Source organism: Anopheles marshallii, chromosome 3, assembly GCF_943734725.1.
Source record: "Anopheles marshallii chromosome 3, idAnoMarsDA_429_01, whole genome shotgun sequence".
Lineage (NCBI taxonomy): Eukaryota > Metazoa > Arthropoda > Insecta > Diptera > Culicidae > Anopheles > Anopheles marshallii.
This window is the reverse complement of record NC_071327.1, coordinates 67,102,829-67,120,768: the sequence shown is the minus strand read 5'-3', so window position 1 is coordinate 67,120,768 and position 17,940 is coordinate 67,102,829. Positions and strand designations below refer to the sequence as shown.

General features: G+C 41.3%; 3 protein-coding genes across 3 annotated transcripts; 1 reads left to right on the top strand and 2 right to left on the bottom strand.

Annotated features, from left to right (window-relative positions):
• Positions 1 to 1,250: 1,250 nt before the first annotated feature.
• On the bottom strand, positions 1,251 to 14,199 carry LOC128711731 (WD repeat, SAM and U-box domain-containing protein 1-like). The gene is made up of 8 exons (XM_053806616.1): positions 14,096 to 14,199; positions 13,171 to 13,285; positions 10,183 to 10,382; positions 10,000 to 10,121; positions 9,847 to 9,936; positions 9,532 to 9,769; positions 9,120 to 9,451; positions 1,251 to 1,426 (listed from the first exon to the last, which is right to left on the bottom strand). Exons 1-8 carry the CDS (start codon positions 14,197 to 14,199, stop codon positions 1,251 to 1,253), a joined length of 1,377 nt encoding a protein of 458 aa, XP_053662591.1.
• On the top strand, positions 10,888 to 13,140 carry LOC128711730 (anaphase-promoting complex subunit 5). The gene has a single exon (XM_053806615.1). It carries the CDS (start codon positions 10,888 to 10,890, stop codon positions 13,138 to 13,140), a length of 2,253 nt encoding a protein of 750 aa, XP_053662590.1.
• A 936-nt stretch (positions 14,200 to 15,135) lies between the features above and the next one.
• Positions 15,136 to 17,066, bottom strand: LOC128711732 (aspartate--tRNA ligase, cytoplasmic). Its single transcript, XM_053806617.1, has 4 exons — positions 16,962 to 17,066; positions 16,068 to 16,812; positions 15,768 to 16,002; positions 15,136 to 15,682 (listed from the first exon to the last, which is right to left on the bottom strand). Exons 1-4 carry the CDS (start codon positions 17,064 to 17,066, stop codon positions 15,136 to 15,138), a joined length of 1,632 nt encoding a protein of 543 aa, XP_053662592.1.
• Positions 17,067 to 17,940: the final 874 nt, after the last annotated feature.

Here is a 17,940-nt window from a genome sequence, read left to right as displayed (position 1 = left end):
TGACGGATGTGTCACTCGAACTGTCGCATGTACTACCATACCGCTTCGATGACGTAAGGATCGAGGCGGGATGGATTTGCAAGTTCTCTGCGCAAATTTACTCTCCAGCCGTGATGACACGTCCAGTAGTACCCTGCTGTGTGCCATACCCCGTGACGGTGGGGCTGATTATCGACAAGATCCTAATCGAATATGAAAATAAAGAGAGCTATCCGTCGACAGTAGGGATATAATTCACTGTCATGGAATTGCTCTCTTTATGTACAATTCGATATTCAACGTGTTCGGGACATTGCGTCATTGGAGATGGTGCCATGTGACCATGACGAAGTCACAGGTAGTTACAGTGCACATATGTAGACGATGGAAGTGAATGTAATAGCTGATGTGTTTCTCATTTACAGTGACAATAGTTTCCTGTTTCCAGTACCGAATTTTGGTTAAGTATGGATATGAATTGCTTGATGACCTTAATTTTACTTTTTTTCGGACATGTGCAGGGGTGTACCCCACGGAGATGGGCTGTATGCGACTGTTCTGCACGTGTACACGTCATTTCAACTTCAATGTTTTATTTATCGTTCAGGTTAACAAGTTTTGCAGGCACTTAAAATATCATTTCAACACACCGGACGCAGTGCTGCAGTAGTACAATGTAGCAGCTATGGCCCATTGAAAAACGGTTTCCAAAAAGAATGAGGGTGCTGTAGGGAAAGGGGCGAGGGAGGCTCTCTTATCGGAGTATGTGCAGTTGTTTTCTAATACCACAACTCGAAAGTACAATGATTTAGCACGTCGCAACGGTACCAATACTAGAGATATCAGGTGTTCCCGATGAAGTGTGTTCGCTGCGTACGTGTTGGAGTTATATGTTACGTGGCGCAATAAAGCGCGCTTGCTCTCTATCACATCTTATCGCCCATCGGCACCTCGTGCAACACAATGGTAAAAAAAAACACTACCGTTATCGATTTCTGTTACATTAACGCAATGCTGTTGTCTATCGATAAGGATAAAAACACACACTAAAGTATAGATATGAAAAGAAGAGGAGAATAAACACATCTAAAGAAAAACATGTTTTGCTTGAAAATGCACAAGGAACCAAAGTTACTACATTAACAAAACATCTTCAGATATAAGGCTTGGCCGTTCTGACGGTAATAAAAAAAAAAACACACACAGAACATCTTAAATCCCATGTGGGAAAGGCACTGAAAGATTTGCTTGAAGTTGGCAGGAGTGCGTGATCAGTGCACTTCTCCAACATCCGCGTCCAGGGACCGCATGTAATCCTCAATCTGCTGCTTAAGTTTACCGTTTTCCACCAACTCATCGGTAGACAGCTCCAGATTGGTCATCGGTGAAATGGCTTTCTCTCTGGAAAACCATTCCTTTATAGCGGATCGCTCGTACGTGAAGCCATCTAGAATAAATTACAGTTCAAAAATAAAATAAATAAGTAAGTTTCAAATTTCGAATAAATAAGATTCAAAATAAAAATCCATATCACGGCATCTTCTTCTTCTTCTTCTTATTAGGTGGATGGGTTGAAACCTCCTATGACATTTGCTGTCATAATCAGAGGCGTACCACCCTGTTTGTGAAAGAGTAGGACTGTGAGTCCATTTCTCTGATGTTATTGTTTTGATGTTATTGTTCCAGGTGAGTTTCTGTGAATTTGTTGTTAGTTTCTGTCACCGGTTTTATGTTAGTGTATATGTTCCTTCATATTTCGTTCCATTTCCATTGGATTTTGTTGTTGTTTTGTTATTTTCTGAGTTGTTTTCTATTGTCGGTATTGTCTTCTGTCCCGATTTATGTTGATGTTGTTGCTGTTGCGTCGTTCGTCTCTTCTCTTTTTGTTTGTTGCGTGAGTGTCGTGTCAGTATTTATCTTCCATCACCGAGCATGTGTTACCGTCTTTTGGTTAGTCAGATTATTATATTTCATTTCCACTTCATTTTTTTTTTTCCAGCTAGTATGATTATTGGGTTATTTTATTTTGGTTTTCTTTTTCTTTTTTTTTGTATGTTTTTGTTTTTTTTTTGTTTTTTTTTTTTTTTTTGGGTGTTAATAATGTTATTTTTATTATTATTTTTTTTTATTTATTTATTTATTTATTTATTTATTTTTTTTTGAGTGGTGCTTAGAGGGTTGTAGTCGTCTTTCTTTGAAACATGTTTTTTTTTTTTCCTTATTATCTTCTTCCTGTATTTTTTTTTCCTGCTTGGTTTCTCCTATGTATTCTATTGTGTTCCTATTGTTTGTTGTGTAGATATTCTATTCTTAGTTTTCTTGGCGTAAGCTTTGTCCGGCAAAGGAACGTCAGAAATCATCATGAATATTTGGTGCCTTTTACTTATTGTTATTTTTTGGTAGAAACTTCCTTTTTGTGTTTTGATTTGAGATCGAAGCTTTACGTATTGTTTTGTCGTTTCAAGGTCGGAATATCTTATTATACTGAAAGTATTAGGAGATTCATTTGCTCTTCTTGTAAAGAAGTTAGGAATCTCCTTTGTATTCTATTGTTTAGTTATGGTTGTTCTGATTTTGGGGTGTTTGTATTGTTGTCTTTTGTTTGTCTTTTATTGCCTTTCTATATAGTTATGTTATTTTTGTCTATCAGTTCTATAATTTTCTTTAGAGTTCGTCCTGATTTCTGTTGCCATTTTTCTATAAGGTTATTCATATTAATTTCCGTGGATCTGACGTATTTTGGACACTCAAAAATTTTATGCCACCCGGTGTTTGGACTAGCACATGTATCACAGTTTCCTTCGGGAACTATTTTCATTTTTTCCAGCCAGTATTCGGAGAGATCATGCCCTGATAAAATTTTGTTTGATATTTTTACCTCTCTACCTGTTAGGTTAGTTTGTTTGTACCATGGTTCGAGCTTAAATTCTTTTTGAAATTTGGCAAATTTTTTTCCTTTGTTATTTATTGTTTTTTGGTACCATTCTAAAGTTTCCTTAATCATTTCCGTTTTGAATAATTTAATAATATCTGGGTATCTGTATTTGTTGTTTATTTTCACTTGAGATATTGTCCCTTTTTTTGCTAGAGAGTCTGCGATTTCATTTCCTCTTACTCCTGTGTGGGATGGTATCCAAACTATTTCTGCTTTTAATTTGGTACATGTTTTTATTATTTTGTATATATTTTCTTCTATTAGCAGTTTTTGTTGGGCGGTTTTCAGTATATTGCATGCTGTTAGGCTATCCGTGTATATGATTGGTTTTTTTAGTTTCATTTCGTCTGCTTTGTCGAGGGCCTTGCTTATTGCTATAATTTCGGTTGTGGTTATGGAGGCGTATTTTTTTAAGCTGTAGTCGAGGTATGTGTGTACGTTCGTTTCTTTAATATATATCCCTATTCCGGCTTTGCCATTAATTATACTTCCATCCGTGTATATGGAGGGTCTGTTTTGGTTTGTTTGTTCTATTTTTTGTAGTGTTAATTGTTTCATCCTATCTCTGTTATTGTTAATTTTTTTGTCTATTTCATTGGTAAGTGTTATGTCTATTTGTATTTGTTCTTCAATATTGTTTGTTGTGGCTATATAAAGGTGGGTATATTTGTTTTTGTCTTTTTCAAATAGCGATTCTTGAAAGGTTTTTTTTCTTTTTTTGTAGTTGATTTTTTGATGTTTTTCTATTTGTGATCTTATTGGCTTTGAGAATACTATGTTTTTCGTTAGTTCTTTCCGGGTGGTGTACTTGTTTCTTATGTTGAATGGGATTTCTGCGGCTAAAGCGTGTAATGTGTTCAAAGGCGTGGTTTTAGTGCATCCTGTAGCTTTTCTTAGTGCTTGGTTAATGGTTGTGTTTAAAGTTTTTTGTATTTTTTGTGTGCTGTTGTTTGTAAACGAGCTTCCTGCTTCTATTATGCTTCGAATGTTAGCTCTGTATATGTTTAGCGCTTTGTGTGGGTATAAGTTGTTTTTCCTAGAGCATAAAATTTTTATTATGTTTAGTCTGGTGTTTGTTTTGTTCTTTATGTAATCTATGTGAGGTTTAAACGTTAGTTTTCTGTCTATAATATTTCCCAGGTATTTGTAATGTTTTACTTCCTCAATTGGGTTGTTTTGTATGATGATTATTATTCTGTTGATGTTTTCTTCGAAAGTCATAAGTTTTGTTTTCCCTGTGTTGATCGTTAAGTTTAGTTTTGTTATTTCTTGAGCAAAAATGTTCGTGGCATGTTGTAGGTTTGTTTCTAGTTCTAATTGAGTTTTTCCGTTTCCAACTATGGCGAAATCATCTGCGTATTGAATTAGTTTTATGTGATTGTTATCTATGTGTTTGTGTAAATCTTTGGTGTAGAAATTGAATAAGGTTGGTGACATAACGTCACCTTGGGGTAGTCCATCCGTAACTAATTTTTTGATTATTTGATTATTGCTCTCTAATTCTATTGTTCTATTAGTCAAGAATGATTGAATCCATTTGATTGTTTGTGTTGGTATCTTAGTTTCTATCATTTTTTCAATTAATATTTTTGTTTTAACTTTGTTATATGCTTTTTCAAGGTCAATGAATATTATACCCGTTATTAAATTTTTCCTTTTGTTATGTTGTATATGATTTGTTATGTAGTTAGTTGGTTGATTAGTGGTTCTATTGTTTCTGAATCCAAATGATAGTTCGGGGAGTATATTGTTGTTCTCTATGTGTTTGTTCATTTTCCTTATAACGGCTGTGTTGAATATTTTTGTGTTTGTTGGGATTAGTGCTATTGGCCTGTAGTTTTCTATATCGTTTGTGTCTTTGTTTGGTTTGCATATGGCTATTATCTTCATTCTTTTTAGATGTTTTTTAATTCTTCCTTTTCTCCACATGTTATTTCCCTCGTTTAGGACTTTTTTCAAAGTTTCAGGATTCATGTTTCTTAGCATGTCGTATGTAATTTTATCTGGTCCTGGTGCTGTGTTCTTCTTTCCTGTTATTATTTGTTCCCATAGAGTTTGATCAATGAGTTCGTTTTCTTGATTTGGTTCTATTTGAATGTTTATTTTGAATTTGGAGTTTGTATTATTTGTAAAGTTCAGCTTAAGAAAATCCTTTGCCTTGTTTGTTTCGTTATGTATTATATTTATTTCTTTGTGATTGTTGCTGTTCAGATTGTTGTTACTGTTCAATTTATTCACCAGGTTCCATAGGTCTTTGGTGTTGGTGTTTTTATTGATTCCTTCTAAAGTGTTTTGCCAGTTCTGTTCCTTTTGTTTTTTTATTTTTCTTTTTAATATTGCCGATTTTTTCCTGACTTCTATTGCGTTTTCTAGTGATCTTAATTGGTTGAATTTTTTTCTAGCTTTGTTTTTATCTTGGAAAGCTGCTTTTGTTTCGTCATTCCACCATGATTTTAGGTTTATAGTTGTTTTATGTTTGTTGTTTGCTATTATTTTCTTTATTTTGTTGGTTAGTTGTCTAATTGTGTTGATTTCTTGGGGGTTAATATTGTTGATATCGTTTTTTATTTTTTTTTTATTGAGGACGGTGTGATGGGTTTTTTGTGTATGGCTTTCAAAGATTATTTCGATTGTTTTGTGATTGCTTCCACCTACGTGTTTGTCCTTGATTTTCCTTGTAATGTGATTGTATATGTCGTTGGATGTTATTGTTAAATCTATTGCTGTTTGTCTTTTGTTTACGTCTGTTGGTGTGTGTGTATATGTTTCGTTTGGTATTATGATGTAATTTGAGTTCTGTAGTTCATCCATTATTGTTTCTCCTTTTCTGTTTGTTAGGTCGTCCCCCCAGAAGGTGTGGTGGGAGTTGAAATCTCCTGTGATTATGGTTCTGTTCTGTGTAAGGTTGTGTTGTATAATTTTGTTAATGGTGTTTTTTATTTCATTTATGTTAGCTTGTGGGGCTATATATGTTGTTATAATTGTTAGGTTTTCTGTTGTTAGTTTTATGCTGGTTGTTTGTATATTTTCTGTTATGTCTGTGAAATTGTTGATTTGGTACTTAATATTTTTTTTGATTAGTATACAGCTTCCTCCATAGCCGTCTTGTCTGTCTTGTCTTACTATGTTGTAACCTGGGATTCTAATCATTTTTCCTGGCTTTAGCCAGGATTCTTGTAAGCATGCTATCGAGAATTCCTCGTCGCGTAGGATGTGGTTTAGTTCCTCTTTGTTACTTTTTAAACTTTGAATGTTTGTTTGTAGGATTTTAATTTTTACCATCTTGTATCGCTATATGGTTCGACGTTGATGGATTCTTTTGTATTTTTGTTGTTATTATTTTTTTTTTTTTTTTTTTAGGGGAGTGTTTCAACTTCTGTTTTGCTGAGGGGACTGTGAAACATCTCGGATTCACTAAGTATTACCTCGGTGTCGCTAAATATTACTTCTTCGGTGTTTTTTTTGGTTTCTGTTACTTCTTGGTTTTCTGTGTTTTCTGTTTTTTTTTCTGTAAGGTTTTTCGTGGCTTGGTTATTTTCTGTTTCCGTGGTGTTAATCTTTTCTTTATTGGTTTTCCTTTCTGTATTGTTTTTAAGATCTTCTGTGTTACTAATTTGGTATTTGGGTGTTTTGTTTTTTTCCGTATCGTTGTTTTGTTTTGATGTTCTGTCTTTGACAGCGCTAGAATACGGTCTGTTAGTATAGCTTCTGGGCACCATTGGTACCGCTTCCCTACGTATACGTCTTGCCTCGCGCATGGTTATTCGGTTAACCGTTTGTATTTTTTTTATTTCGTATTCGTCTACGAACACTGGGCACTTTTTGTCTAACGTAGAATGACCCTCTCCGCATTCTGAACATTTCGTACGGTTTTTGCATTCCTCATGGTATAAATCTCCGCACTTGGCACAAACCTTTTCACGGGTGCATTTTTTTTTTGTGTGTCCAAACATCATGCAATTCATGCATCTTAATGGCATTGGGATGTATTGTTCCACTCGCTCTGTATAGTACCCTATTTCTACTGATCGCGGTAGCTTCGTTTTTTTGAATGTGATAATTGCTGTTCTAGTATTGACTAATTCCCCTTTGGCGTTTTTTCGCTTCATTATTGTCACATCTATTACTTTTTGTTCCGATAATCCCTCTTGGAGTTCTTCTTCCGTTAGATGAACGAAAGCGTCACATCTAATTATCCCTTTTGTGGAGTTTAGGGCTTCATGTTCGTACGTTTTAATATTGATTTTGATCTCCCCGTGGTTAAGGTTGATATTTCCAATTTTTTTTGCTTCCGTGGGGTTTCTCACTTTGAGCAGTATTCGGCCATCGCGTAAAAGCGTTGTTTGTAATGGTTTTTTTCCGATCGCCATTTCTGACGCTTTCGCGAATAGGAAAGGATTGTAGGTGGCTAAACTTTTTCCTGGCGTAGTGCACTCTACTATCACAAACACTTCTTCTGGTTCCTGTGTATCACTCAGGTCCAGCCTATTTTTCCTCCTTTTTTTCGAGTTTGGTCTCCTATCTTCCTCTAAGCACTCATAGTAGGAGCCGAAACTCCTACCACCCCCGGGGTCATCGACCCCCATCTTTTTTTTTTCACCCTTTGGTTAGTTTTTTTTTTTTTTTTACCCAAATAATCTACTATAGGATGTGGTTTAGTTCCTCTTTGTTACTTTTTAAACTTTGAATGTTTGTTTGTAGGATTTTAATTTTTACCATCTTGTATCGCTATATGGTTCGACGTTGATGGATTCTTTTGTATTTTTGTTGTTATTATTTTTTTTTTTTTTTTTTTAGGGGAGTGTTTCAACTTCTGTTTTGCTGAGGGGACTGTGAAACATCTCGGATTCACTAAGTATTACCTCGGTGTCGCTAAATATTACTTCTTCGGTGTTTTTTTTGGTTTCTGTTACTTCTTGGTTTTCTGTGTTTTCTGTTTTTTTTTCTGTAAGGTTTTTCGTGGCTTGGTTATTTTCTGTTTCCGTGGTGTTAATCTTTTCTTTATTGGTTTTCCTTTCTGTATTGTTTTTAAGATCTTCTGTGTTACTAATTTGGTATTTGGGTGTTTTGTTTTTTTCCGTATCGTTGTTTTGTTTTGATGTTCTGTCTTTGACAGCGCTAGAATACGGTCTGTTAGTATAGCTTCTGGGCACCATTGGTACCGCTTCCCTACGTATACGTCTTGCCTCGCGCATGGTTATTCGGTTAACCGTTTGTATTTTTTTTATTTCGTATTCGTCTACGAACACTGGGCACTTTTTGTCTAACGTAGAATGACCCTCTCCGCATTCTGAACATTTCGTACGGTTTTTGCATTCCTCATGGTATAAATCTCCGCACTTGGCACAAACCTTTTCACGGGTGCATTTTTTTTTTGTGTGTCCAAACATCATGCAATTCATGCATCTTAATGGCATTGGGATGTATTGTTCCACTCGCTCTGTATAGTACCCTATTTCTACTGATCGCGGTAGCTTCGTTTTTTTGAATGTGATAATTGCTGTTCTAGTATTGACTAATTCCCCTTTGGCGTTTTTTCGCTTCATTATTGTCACATCTATTACTTTTTGTTCCGATAATCCCTCTTGGAGTTCTTCTTCCGTTAGATGAACGAAAGCGTCACATCTAATTATCCCTTTTGTGGAGTTTAGGGCTTCATGTTCGTACGTTTTAATATTGATTTTGATCTCCCCGTGGTTAAGGTTGATATTTCCAATTTTTTTTGCTTCCGTGGGGTTTCTCACTTTGAGCAGTATTCGGCCATCGCGTAAAAGCGTTGTTTGTAATGGTTTTTTTCCGATCGCCATTTCTGACGCTTTCGCGAATAGGAAAGGATTGTAGGTGGCTAAACTTTTTCCTGGCGTAGTGCACTCTACTATCACAAACACTTCTTCTGGTTCCTGTGTATCACTCAGGTCCAGCCTATTTTTCCTCCTTTTTTTCGAGTTTGGTCTCCTATCTTCCTCTAAGCACTCATAGTAGGAGCCGAAACTCCTACCACCCCCGGGGTCATCGACCCCCATCTTTTTTTTTTCACCCTTTGGTTAGTTTTTTTTTTTTTTTTACCCAAATAATCTACTAACCTGCTGTTCACTTTCAAACACTTATTTTTCGGTGGATTTAAATAGACAGTTTTCGTTTTGGAACGACGGTTTGGTTGTGCTCACTTTGACGGTTGGCTTTGGAATGCACGGCATCTTCTTACCTTCCGCGTACACAGGATCCTTCATCAGCTCATGCGTGATCGGACAGGTAAACTCAAGCGGAATGTCAGCCGTCTTCACGGCGAGCGAGAACAGCAACGATCTTATACCAGTTATGTGCGAGTTCAAGCTCAACCTGCTGGTTAAATCCCACACCACCACCGTCCGATCGTTCGAACCGGACGCAATCACCGACGAATCGCTGTTGATGGCCAAACAGTTTACGTACCGCGAATGTTCGGAAAGCGTCTTAAGGCACGTGCCCTGTTGGTTCCAGATTTTTATTGTCTTGTCGAGGCTGCAGGAGAACAGCAGCGTACCGGTTGGATTAAACCTACAAAACAGAACCAATTGTGGACAATTGTTACACCTTCGCTTCGAGAGCGTTAGTATGTTGGTTATGTCAGTGCTTACCGTACGCATGTGACTGAGCTCCCGTGAGCTGATATCGTTTGTACGCAGCTAGCATTCATGACCTCAGTGCTGTAGATAGTCGATTGGCCCGCAAAATGTTCCTGGGGGCTTGTCGGTATAAGCCGCGATCGACGGCTGCGTTCAATGTTATTTGGCATGAAGAAGATTCTCCAGATTTTGATGTAATGATCAGTGCCGCACGTTGCGACGGTGTAAATCAACGAACATTTGTCGGTAGCTAAGGGAGGAAAGGATTTCTATAGATGCTATAGTAGTTGTGCAGAGAATAAAAGGTACTAATTGGCAGTATCTTACGATCAGTATGGACTATTTTGCAAAAGTCTGCCGATAGTACCCCCATATCATGTGCGGCATCGATCGAACAGTCAGCAGATGAGAGATCACCTAAAAAACACGGTCAGATGAATTTGATTTTTTAACCAAAAAACAAAAACACCCGCATCTTACCAGCAGCGTCATTTTCTACTGCATATAGTCTCACATTGCCCAGTGTGCATGCCGTCAGCAGAAGGTCCGAATCACTAGAAAACGCGATCGTATGCACAGCTTCATCGTGGACTTTAACATGGCTGTGGAAGAAAAGATTACATGAATCTCTCCTACAAAGAAGAGAAGGTCTCTGACACGTACCACTTCAAACTTTTATCCTGACCCCAGATACAAACGGACCCATTGTCGTCGGAGCTAACTATGGTCGATCCGTTGGGACTGAAAATGCACGCACGAATGGCTTCACCACCCTCTTGGTTTATCACATTGGAAATCTCACCATTGCTCAGATTCCACAGTATTACCGTGCCATCGACGGAGGCGGACGCTAGCACTGCACCCTGGGAAGAAAATAAGAGTATCCAGCGTCATCAACTGCACGCTTGCATTCTACAGAATTCAAACCTTTTTCCCGCCATACTAAACGTCAGATGTGACAGATATTTCCAGAGTTTATTTTAATTTTTAGGCAATCTTGATTTTTATGTCACATTTCATTGCACCCATGTAAAAAATAGTCAAACATTTGAACCATTGAAAAAAATTCGACACAAATTCTTTTCAAATACCAGTACGAAGACAACAACGATAAATTGTTGTAACTGCTGTTTGAACATGTCAATTGCTATACCCTGACCTACTGTCAACGTTCAGCGCAATCGCACCCCGAACGTCAAAACACAATACAGTAAACAAACACCGGTTTTCAACGCAACGGAAAAGTAAAACGGGCCCAAGTTTTGCCTGTTCATTCCTTTACCATTGAAAGCCGCACCCGGGCTCAAACGGTGGTCGCGCATAACTACCGGTTCCGAAATAAGTGTTTACAATAATTTTACCTTCACCATGAGCAAGAAAGATTCGGAAAACGTTTGCTTCTGGTTGCCGAACCAAACGGCCGGCAAGATGGATGTGCTAACGCCGCACAAAATGATCGTCGTCTTTCTCATCCAGGAGTATTTGCGGCTGAAGAAAACTGTTGCCGATGGTGCAACACGTGAACAGCCGCACCAGATCGAGGTGAGTGCCGGTGACCGGAAGCGGTTCTGTCTGCTGTTGCTGAAGCTGATCCAGTACCCCGACTTACCGTACAAGGATCTGTACGGTTTGCTGCTGTCCCCGGTGTACGGTGTACATCCGGTGCATTTGGAAGAGTTTAAGAAGCTGATGAAGCTGCTGAAAACCGTCGGCATTGATGTAATGTTCGATCTGTACAACGAAATCGATAAGCTCATTGTGGAAAACACGGCCAGCTTCCAGATCGGTATAGTTGGGCTGTACTTGCGCAAGGTGTTCGTAACGATGGACCGGATGAGCTTTCACGAGATGAAGGATCTGTATCTTGCCACCATCGCGTACTACGACAAGGGCATGCACGCAATCCGACTCGTTCCCTGTCCGGACGCAAGCTACGAGGGTGATAGTGTGAAGCAAACCCAGAACCAGTACACCCCGATTGAACCCTCCGACCATGGGCAGCTTTCGGCCAAGTGGTCCGTTAAACAATCGGAACTGTTCATCGCCCAGCAGAGCGCATTGCTGAAGGAGAACGAAGCGAAAGCACTCCCCCCGAAGGAGCTACAAAAACGGCTGAATGAAATTATTCATGACCGTCCACACTGTTCCCAGGCGTACTTTCTTACCTACATGAACAATCTGCGTGTGCGGGAATTTTTCGGTGCTGTCCACGCGTTACAGCGAGTGTTCGATCGCAATCCTTCGGCCGGTGCGCCACCGGCAGCATCGACGACCACATCCGAATGCAAAGAATATCAGTATTCGAGCCTTAATCTAGCCATTCTTCATGCTGAATTCGGACAGCCCAAACTGGCCCGCACATGCTTGCGGGAATGCATAATGCTTGCGCAGGAAAATAATGACACAACGTGCTTACAGCTGGCCCATGCCTGGTTGTCCCATCTAGAGGGACACAGTATGCCACTGCCGGACAAAAACACTAGCGGAAGTTTGTTTCACGCAACCTCGTTGCGGATACTGTCCCATCTGCGGCACGGGTCCATGACCGGCGTACCTCCCTCGAAGCTGTACGGTTTACTGATGGTAAACGATCTGCTCAATGCTCAACGATCAATGATGGATCTGGTGGCGACCGGTATCGCCGAACGGACCGCACTTTGGACCGTGTACGGGAAACACGAGCAGGCCTCATTGTGCGCCCAATTGCTACTGAACGTCGATCTCAAATTGCTCGGTAAAACGTACAACGGGAATGGTATTTGTCAGGTGCTCTGCTCGCTCGTCGTCCGATTAGCGCATCTGGGCGAGTTTGGCCACGCACTCGTCGTGTTGCAACATACGAAACAGCGATTTCCACGCTACCCTCAATCGCGCGACTGGCATCTGGCCGACCATTACGTCACGGTGTTACGTGCCATCTACCGTGGCCGTTGGGTGGAAGCGACCGGCGAATGCCAGTGTCTATTCTCATACGATCGCAACCTGGCGCTGCTTCTGTTTGCTCACATCGCTCTGGAAAAGCAGGATTTTGGAATGGGTGAAAAATTTATCGCACGCCTCCTGCAGGACGAACAGCTGGATCCGCTGACGCGCATTCGTGCGATGATTCTGCACGCAAACGTATACCTTCACTGTGGACATCCGAAAGCGTTCCACATGCTAAGCTGTGCCCAAATGTTCGCCCAAAAGTATCACCTGCAGTACGAAGAAGCATTGGTGAATCTACATTTGGCGTATCTGCTGCTGGTGCATTTGCATGCACCGATGCAAGCATCGCTATCGCTTAAAGCTTCCCTCGAAACTATTCTCGCGAATGGACCAATATACGATCGGGCACGAGCACTGTTTCTGTTCGCCCGCACACTGGTCGAGATGGAAAAACATTCAACAAAAGCGCAACGCTTGCAACAGCTCGGTACGATGTTGCCAACGTTCGAGGAAGCGGTAGATATGTTTGAAAAGCTGGAATGTTATTGTAAGGCGAAGGATGTGTACGTGTATCTGGCCCAAACGTACCACGAGCTGGGATCGTTCGAGGATCGTAATCGCTACTCCTACCGGTACCGATTGCTGGAGCAACAGTATCCAACCGAGCGCCAGTATCTGAATGTGTTTCTGTGAAGTGGTGAAACATTACGCCGTGTACATTACCTTTGGCGATACGCGCACACCCGTCACCCCATACCGGTGACCAAGCAATGGTGAGAACGATTCCTCCCGGAACCCGCTGCCTGCCACCCATCGCCACACACGAACCGTTTTGTCACTGTTTGGAAAAAAAACCAATTCAGGAGAGTGAGTAAAAGAGACAAAAAGAAATCCATTAGTCATGAGCAAACTTCAGACGGGAAAATTGTTCCAATAAAGGGGGAGTAACACCGTTGTGAACGACCGGGACGGTACACCGCGAGATGGCAATCATGTCACCGCCAACATCGGCGCTAATGAAGCTAATGTATGCAACTGATCCATAATTTATCACCGGTACAACAGTGTTGCGCATCCGTTTTTCAGTGCTAATCGGTTCCGAAAGGCGATGAAAAATAAAGCAATTTATGGAAACTGTTTGGCGTTTTGTAAGATTTTGAACTATTCGAAACTGTGCCACTTACATCAATCGTTCAAGATGAATCTTCGATGCAGCGATCGACTGAGATTAAACTTGTTTTTACACGATGACATTTAAAATTTAAATGAACACCGAAAGATTATCTAAAATATCAACAGTATGCAATAAAGGCATTGAGAAGCTCAAATATACAAGAAACAAAACTCGCTGGATGGCACGGTTACTAATTAAAGGGAAGCAAGTGGAAATCGACAAACACTCTGCCGGGACCTCATTGGCACATTCCCAACGGTGATGGCGGGAAAATGGCAAAAATATCGATTGTACGTTGGAAAGCTAATGATGAATAATTAAGACACGGGGATGAGGAGCGATCAATCCTCGGGTACATCATTGATGCATGCGTTTATCGTAGTGTGTATACTTGTCGTCATCCAGAATAGGGGGATAGGGCAAAAAGGTAAAAATAATTGCACTCTAATGCATAATGATCGATCCGTGTCTTACCTTGACCCTGTCACCAGCAGCGCATTTCCGTAAAAATCCAGTGACGTTACATCGCTAGTGTGAGTAGTTAATTTTTGTAGAATAGCCGTCTTTGCTGCACTCATGATAAAGCTTCACCGCACTAGACAGTAGTTGTACTGCGAGGTTTAAAACGTTTGAGTCTATCGTTCAAGAGCTTTAAAGATATTCGCAATCATGAAAACTGTCACGAATTGATGGGTAAGCAATCAGGGCACTTTGTTCCTTATCTTATCGCATCACCTGAAAACACTAACGGCAATAATATTCACAACAATAATACGGTTGGTACTGCAAACGCACTGGTGCGATCACTCACTGCGACACCTACCCTGCGGTGACTGTAGAACATCCGGTTCGCACGAGCACGCGACCGGTTATGCTACGAGGACGATTCGGTACATCCTTTGCCAGGCGGTTTTGTTTTGATTAAGTTTCTACCACTCCCTAGTCTGGTCGGGCGTTATCACTACACACGGGCATTGCTAGCACGGTGCTGTGTAACGTTCGCATTAGTGTGCGGCAAATGCGTATTAATCGTCTCACGATGCAATACTCACACATACTCGTACCCGTGTAAAGCAACGTAAGGGGGTGCATTGCTCGGTGGGACGTAATAGCAATGGGCACCTGTTGTTCAGCTTCCTTTAGTGATTCTGCTCCTCAGTATGTATGTATTGAACACTAATACAATGCGCTTGATGATACGCATTGGTGTGGGTGAGTTGTTGCATATGTAAATCAGGATGATTACTTTCCAAACAAGGCATGCGCTGTACTTTCGGATTGTTTTGTAATTCGGTTCCAATCACCGCAGCCGTGATTATTAAGCTTCGTTTTAATCGCCCTTAATTCCAGATTTATTCGTGCATCCTTTTCTGTTTAGTAATCCAGTCAGTCGTTTTGCATACTATCAAAACAACAGCATGAGTCTTTTTTTTAAGTAGCCGCGAAAAACGCGTTCCAATTACAATTCCAATCCATCTTGTGCGTTTTCTCGTTACAGGAACGTGGTGCAGCACCTAAGGCGTTAATCGTTTCGGGTCACGCGGGAACATGGACGTTTTGCGGATATTATCCAAACCCAGGTAGAGCATTACCACTCGCTCCATACCGATGCCGCCTCCCGCATGCGGTGGACACCCGTACCGGAATGCGTCGATATAAGCAGCAATTTTCGATAGATCGATAGCGTGCAGCTTGGCCCGCTCAATCAGATACTCGGGATCGTGTATTCGTTGCGCACCGGAAAGAATTTCCTCGCCCCGCATAAACATGTCGTACGAGTTGGAGTACTTCTGGTTCGACGGATCGGGCATCGTGTAGAATGGACGTACCGCCAACGGGAACTTGTCCAGGATGTAGAAATCGGTGTCGTACTTGGCTTTCACCAACCGGCCCAGCAACTTTTCGCTCGGTGTCGACAGATCTTCTTCGTCGTCCATCTGCACACCGGCCTCGCGTAACATGGCAACGGCTTGGGCAAATTCCAGCTTTAGTGGTGGTTCCAGGAACTTGAACGGTTCCACATTGTATTGTTGACCAACGGCAGTAATTTCTTTCGCGTAGCTAAAATTGAAGAAAGAAAAAACAAACGATGAAAACATAAAAATGCATAAACATTGCTTGATCGCCACACTATTGTTAAACGTACTTGTCGCGTAATCCTTTAAACATTTCCGTGAACGTGTTGCCTATCGTATCAAGCACCTCATGATAGTGATACTTGAACGCCATCTCCAAATCCAACCCCACAAACTCCGTCAAGTGCCGATGAGTGTTGGAATCTTCCGCACGGAAGACGGCACCCACAGTAAACACCTTGTCGAAATCGGCTGCAATGGCCATCTGCTTGTATAGCTGTGGCGATTGGGCCAAGTAAGCGGAATCTATAAAAAGAGATACATTTTTAACAAATCGAACCACATATTACTATTCCGCTTCTTATAGTTACCTTTAAAATAGCTAACCGTAAACACGTTCGCACCGCCCTCGCTGGCCGCGGATATAATCTTCGGTGTGTGTATTTCCGTGAAACCTTTTGCGGTTAGTACATCGCGGAATAACTTACACACACCTGCCTCCAGCCGAAAGATGGCCTGATTTGCCGGTGTGCGCAGATCAAGCACACGGTTGTCCAGTCGCGTGTCTTGATTGACGCGAATCTTGAGCGCCTCCGGATCGTCAGATTTTTCCGGCCGCGATGCATCTTCAATCTGTAGCGGAAGCTGCGCCTTAGCGGCTGATAACAAAAAGAGCTCCAGGACGTGCAATTCGAGTGTTTGCTCCGTGCAGGATTCGATCCGCTGCTCAACCGGAACCACCTTTGCCTTCAGATCGATGATACTTTCGCGCGGTATACTGCCGGAAAACTTGACCATCTGCTTCGAGACGTGCTCATTTACCGCTAACAAACACTGTACGGTGCTGCTTTGCTGGCGTAACACCAGAAAACATTGTTTACCCTTACAACGGGACGTGTGTACCCGTCCGCGTACCCACACCTGGGCATCCTTCTTGCAATCAGACAGATCCGACACCTTGACGAACACACGTTCGGCATATTTCTCCGCGCTCTGGATCATTTTCATTGTTCCGTAGCGACCCTCAGACTGGTCAACGCCATCTGCCCCGGTGTCGTCATTTCCTGCTCCACCCGTACCGGCCGCTGCAGCAGCGGCGGCCTTATGTTCAGCTTTCTGCAACGGAGAGATAAAAAGGAAAGCTTTAACATGCGCACTCGTATATCATAATGATGCAATGTTTGCATCATTCCAGCAACGTTTTGGGAGATGAAACCGTTTCATTTAAACGTGATGCGTTTGGCAGTGTGACAAAACAAACATACCTTTGCCGCCTTCACCGCATCCTTTGCTGCCTTTTTCGCGGCCTTCTTCGATGACTCGTCCGCACCGGTTCCTACCGGCTCTTCCTTAATCGTCTCAGTAACCATTGCAGCTCAGGTACGCACCGTCTAGTTTTGGCGAGAATCATAAATATATTGCCGAGCGGTATTCATGAGGAAAACGCGAAAGAACGCAATCAAGTACAGGCAATTAGAGGAAGTACGCGAATAGAATTCGGTACACACGTCATGCTGCTAACCAGGAAGTCGTACGAATCTAATTCTAGCTTGCATAATAATACACGCAATTTTTGCCCTATCACCACACATATGGGAGAGCAACATTCTGTGGTGATTCTCTAGTAACGGAATCATCTTCCCATTTTATACTTATCGCACCCGCTATTAGCCACGAGTTCATTCAAGCTTATCACTTTTTTGGGTTCCCAAATGCAGGAAACTAGGAACCATTGTGGCCCGACAAAAAAACCCGGCTTCCTACGCAACTTGACCGCGTGGAACGTAATATGCACGGATCAACATTTTTCACTACGTTTTATGAAACTTACCAGCTTCCGGAAAAGGAACGAAACACTTTCTAAAGAAACTAAATTTCAACAATCACTTGCTAAAACTGGCCTCGGCCTATCGCATCTCCGATGTTAGCGCAGGTGAAAGAAAAATTGCATCAAGTTCAGGAGCAAGCACACCACGTCGTTTGACGTTTGTTCCGTTCGTGTAGGGTGTTGAAACGAAGGGCGGAAGGCAGGCGGAGAAACTGTCTTTGCACAGGGTTGCATCGATAGCTTGAGAAAGATAGTGGATAATTAAATAAAATTCGCGAAAGAAAAATATTGCAATCGTTGCAAAGAATGAGACAAAATAAAATCGATCATATGCTCTTTCATTTATTGCAGCAAACAATAGGCTATTTTCCACCCAAAGCTCGTTACAAAATTGGGCAAGCATCATAACCGCTTGA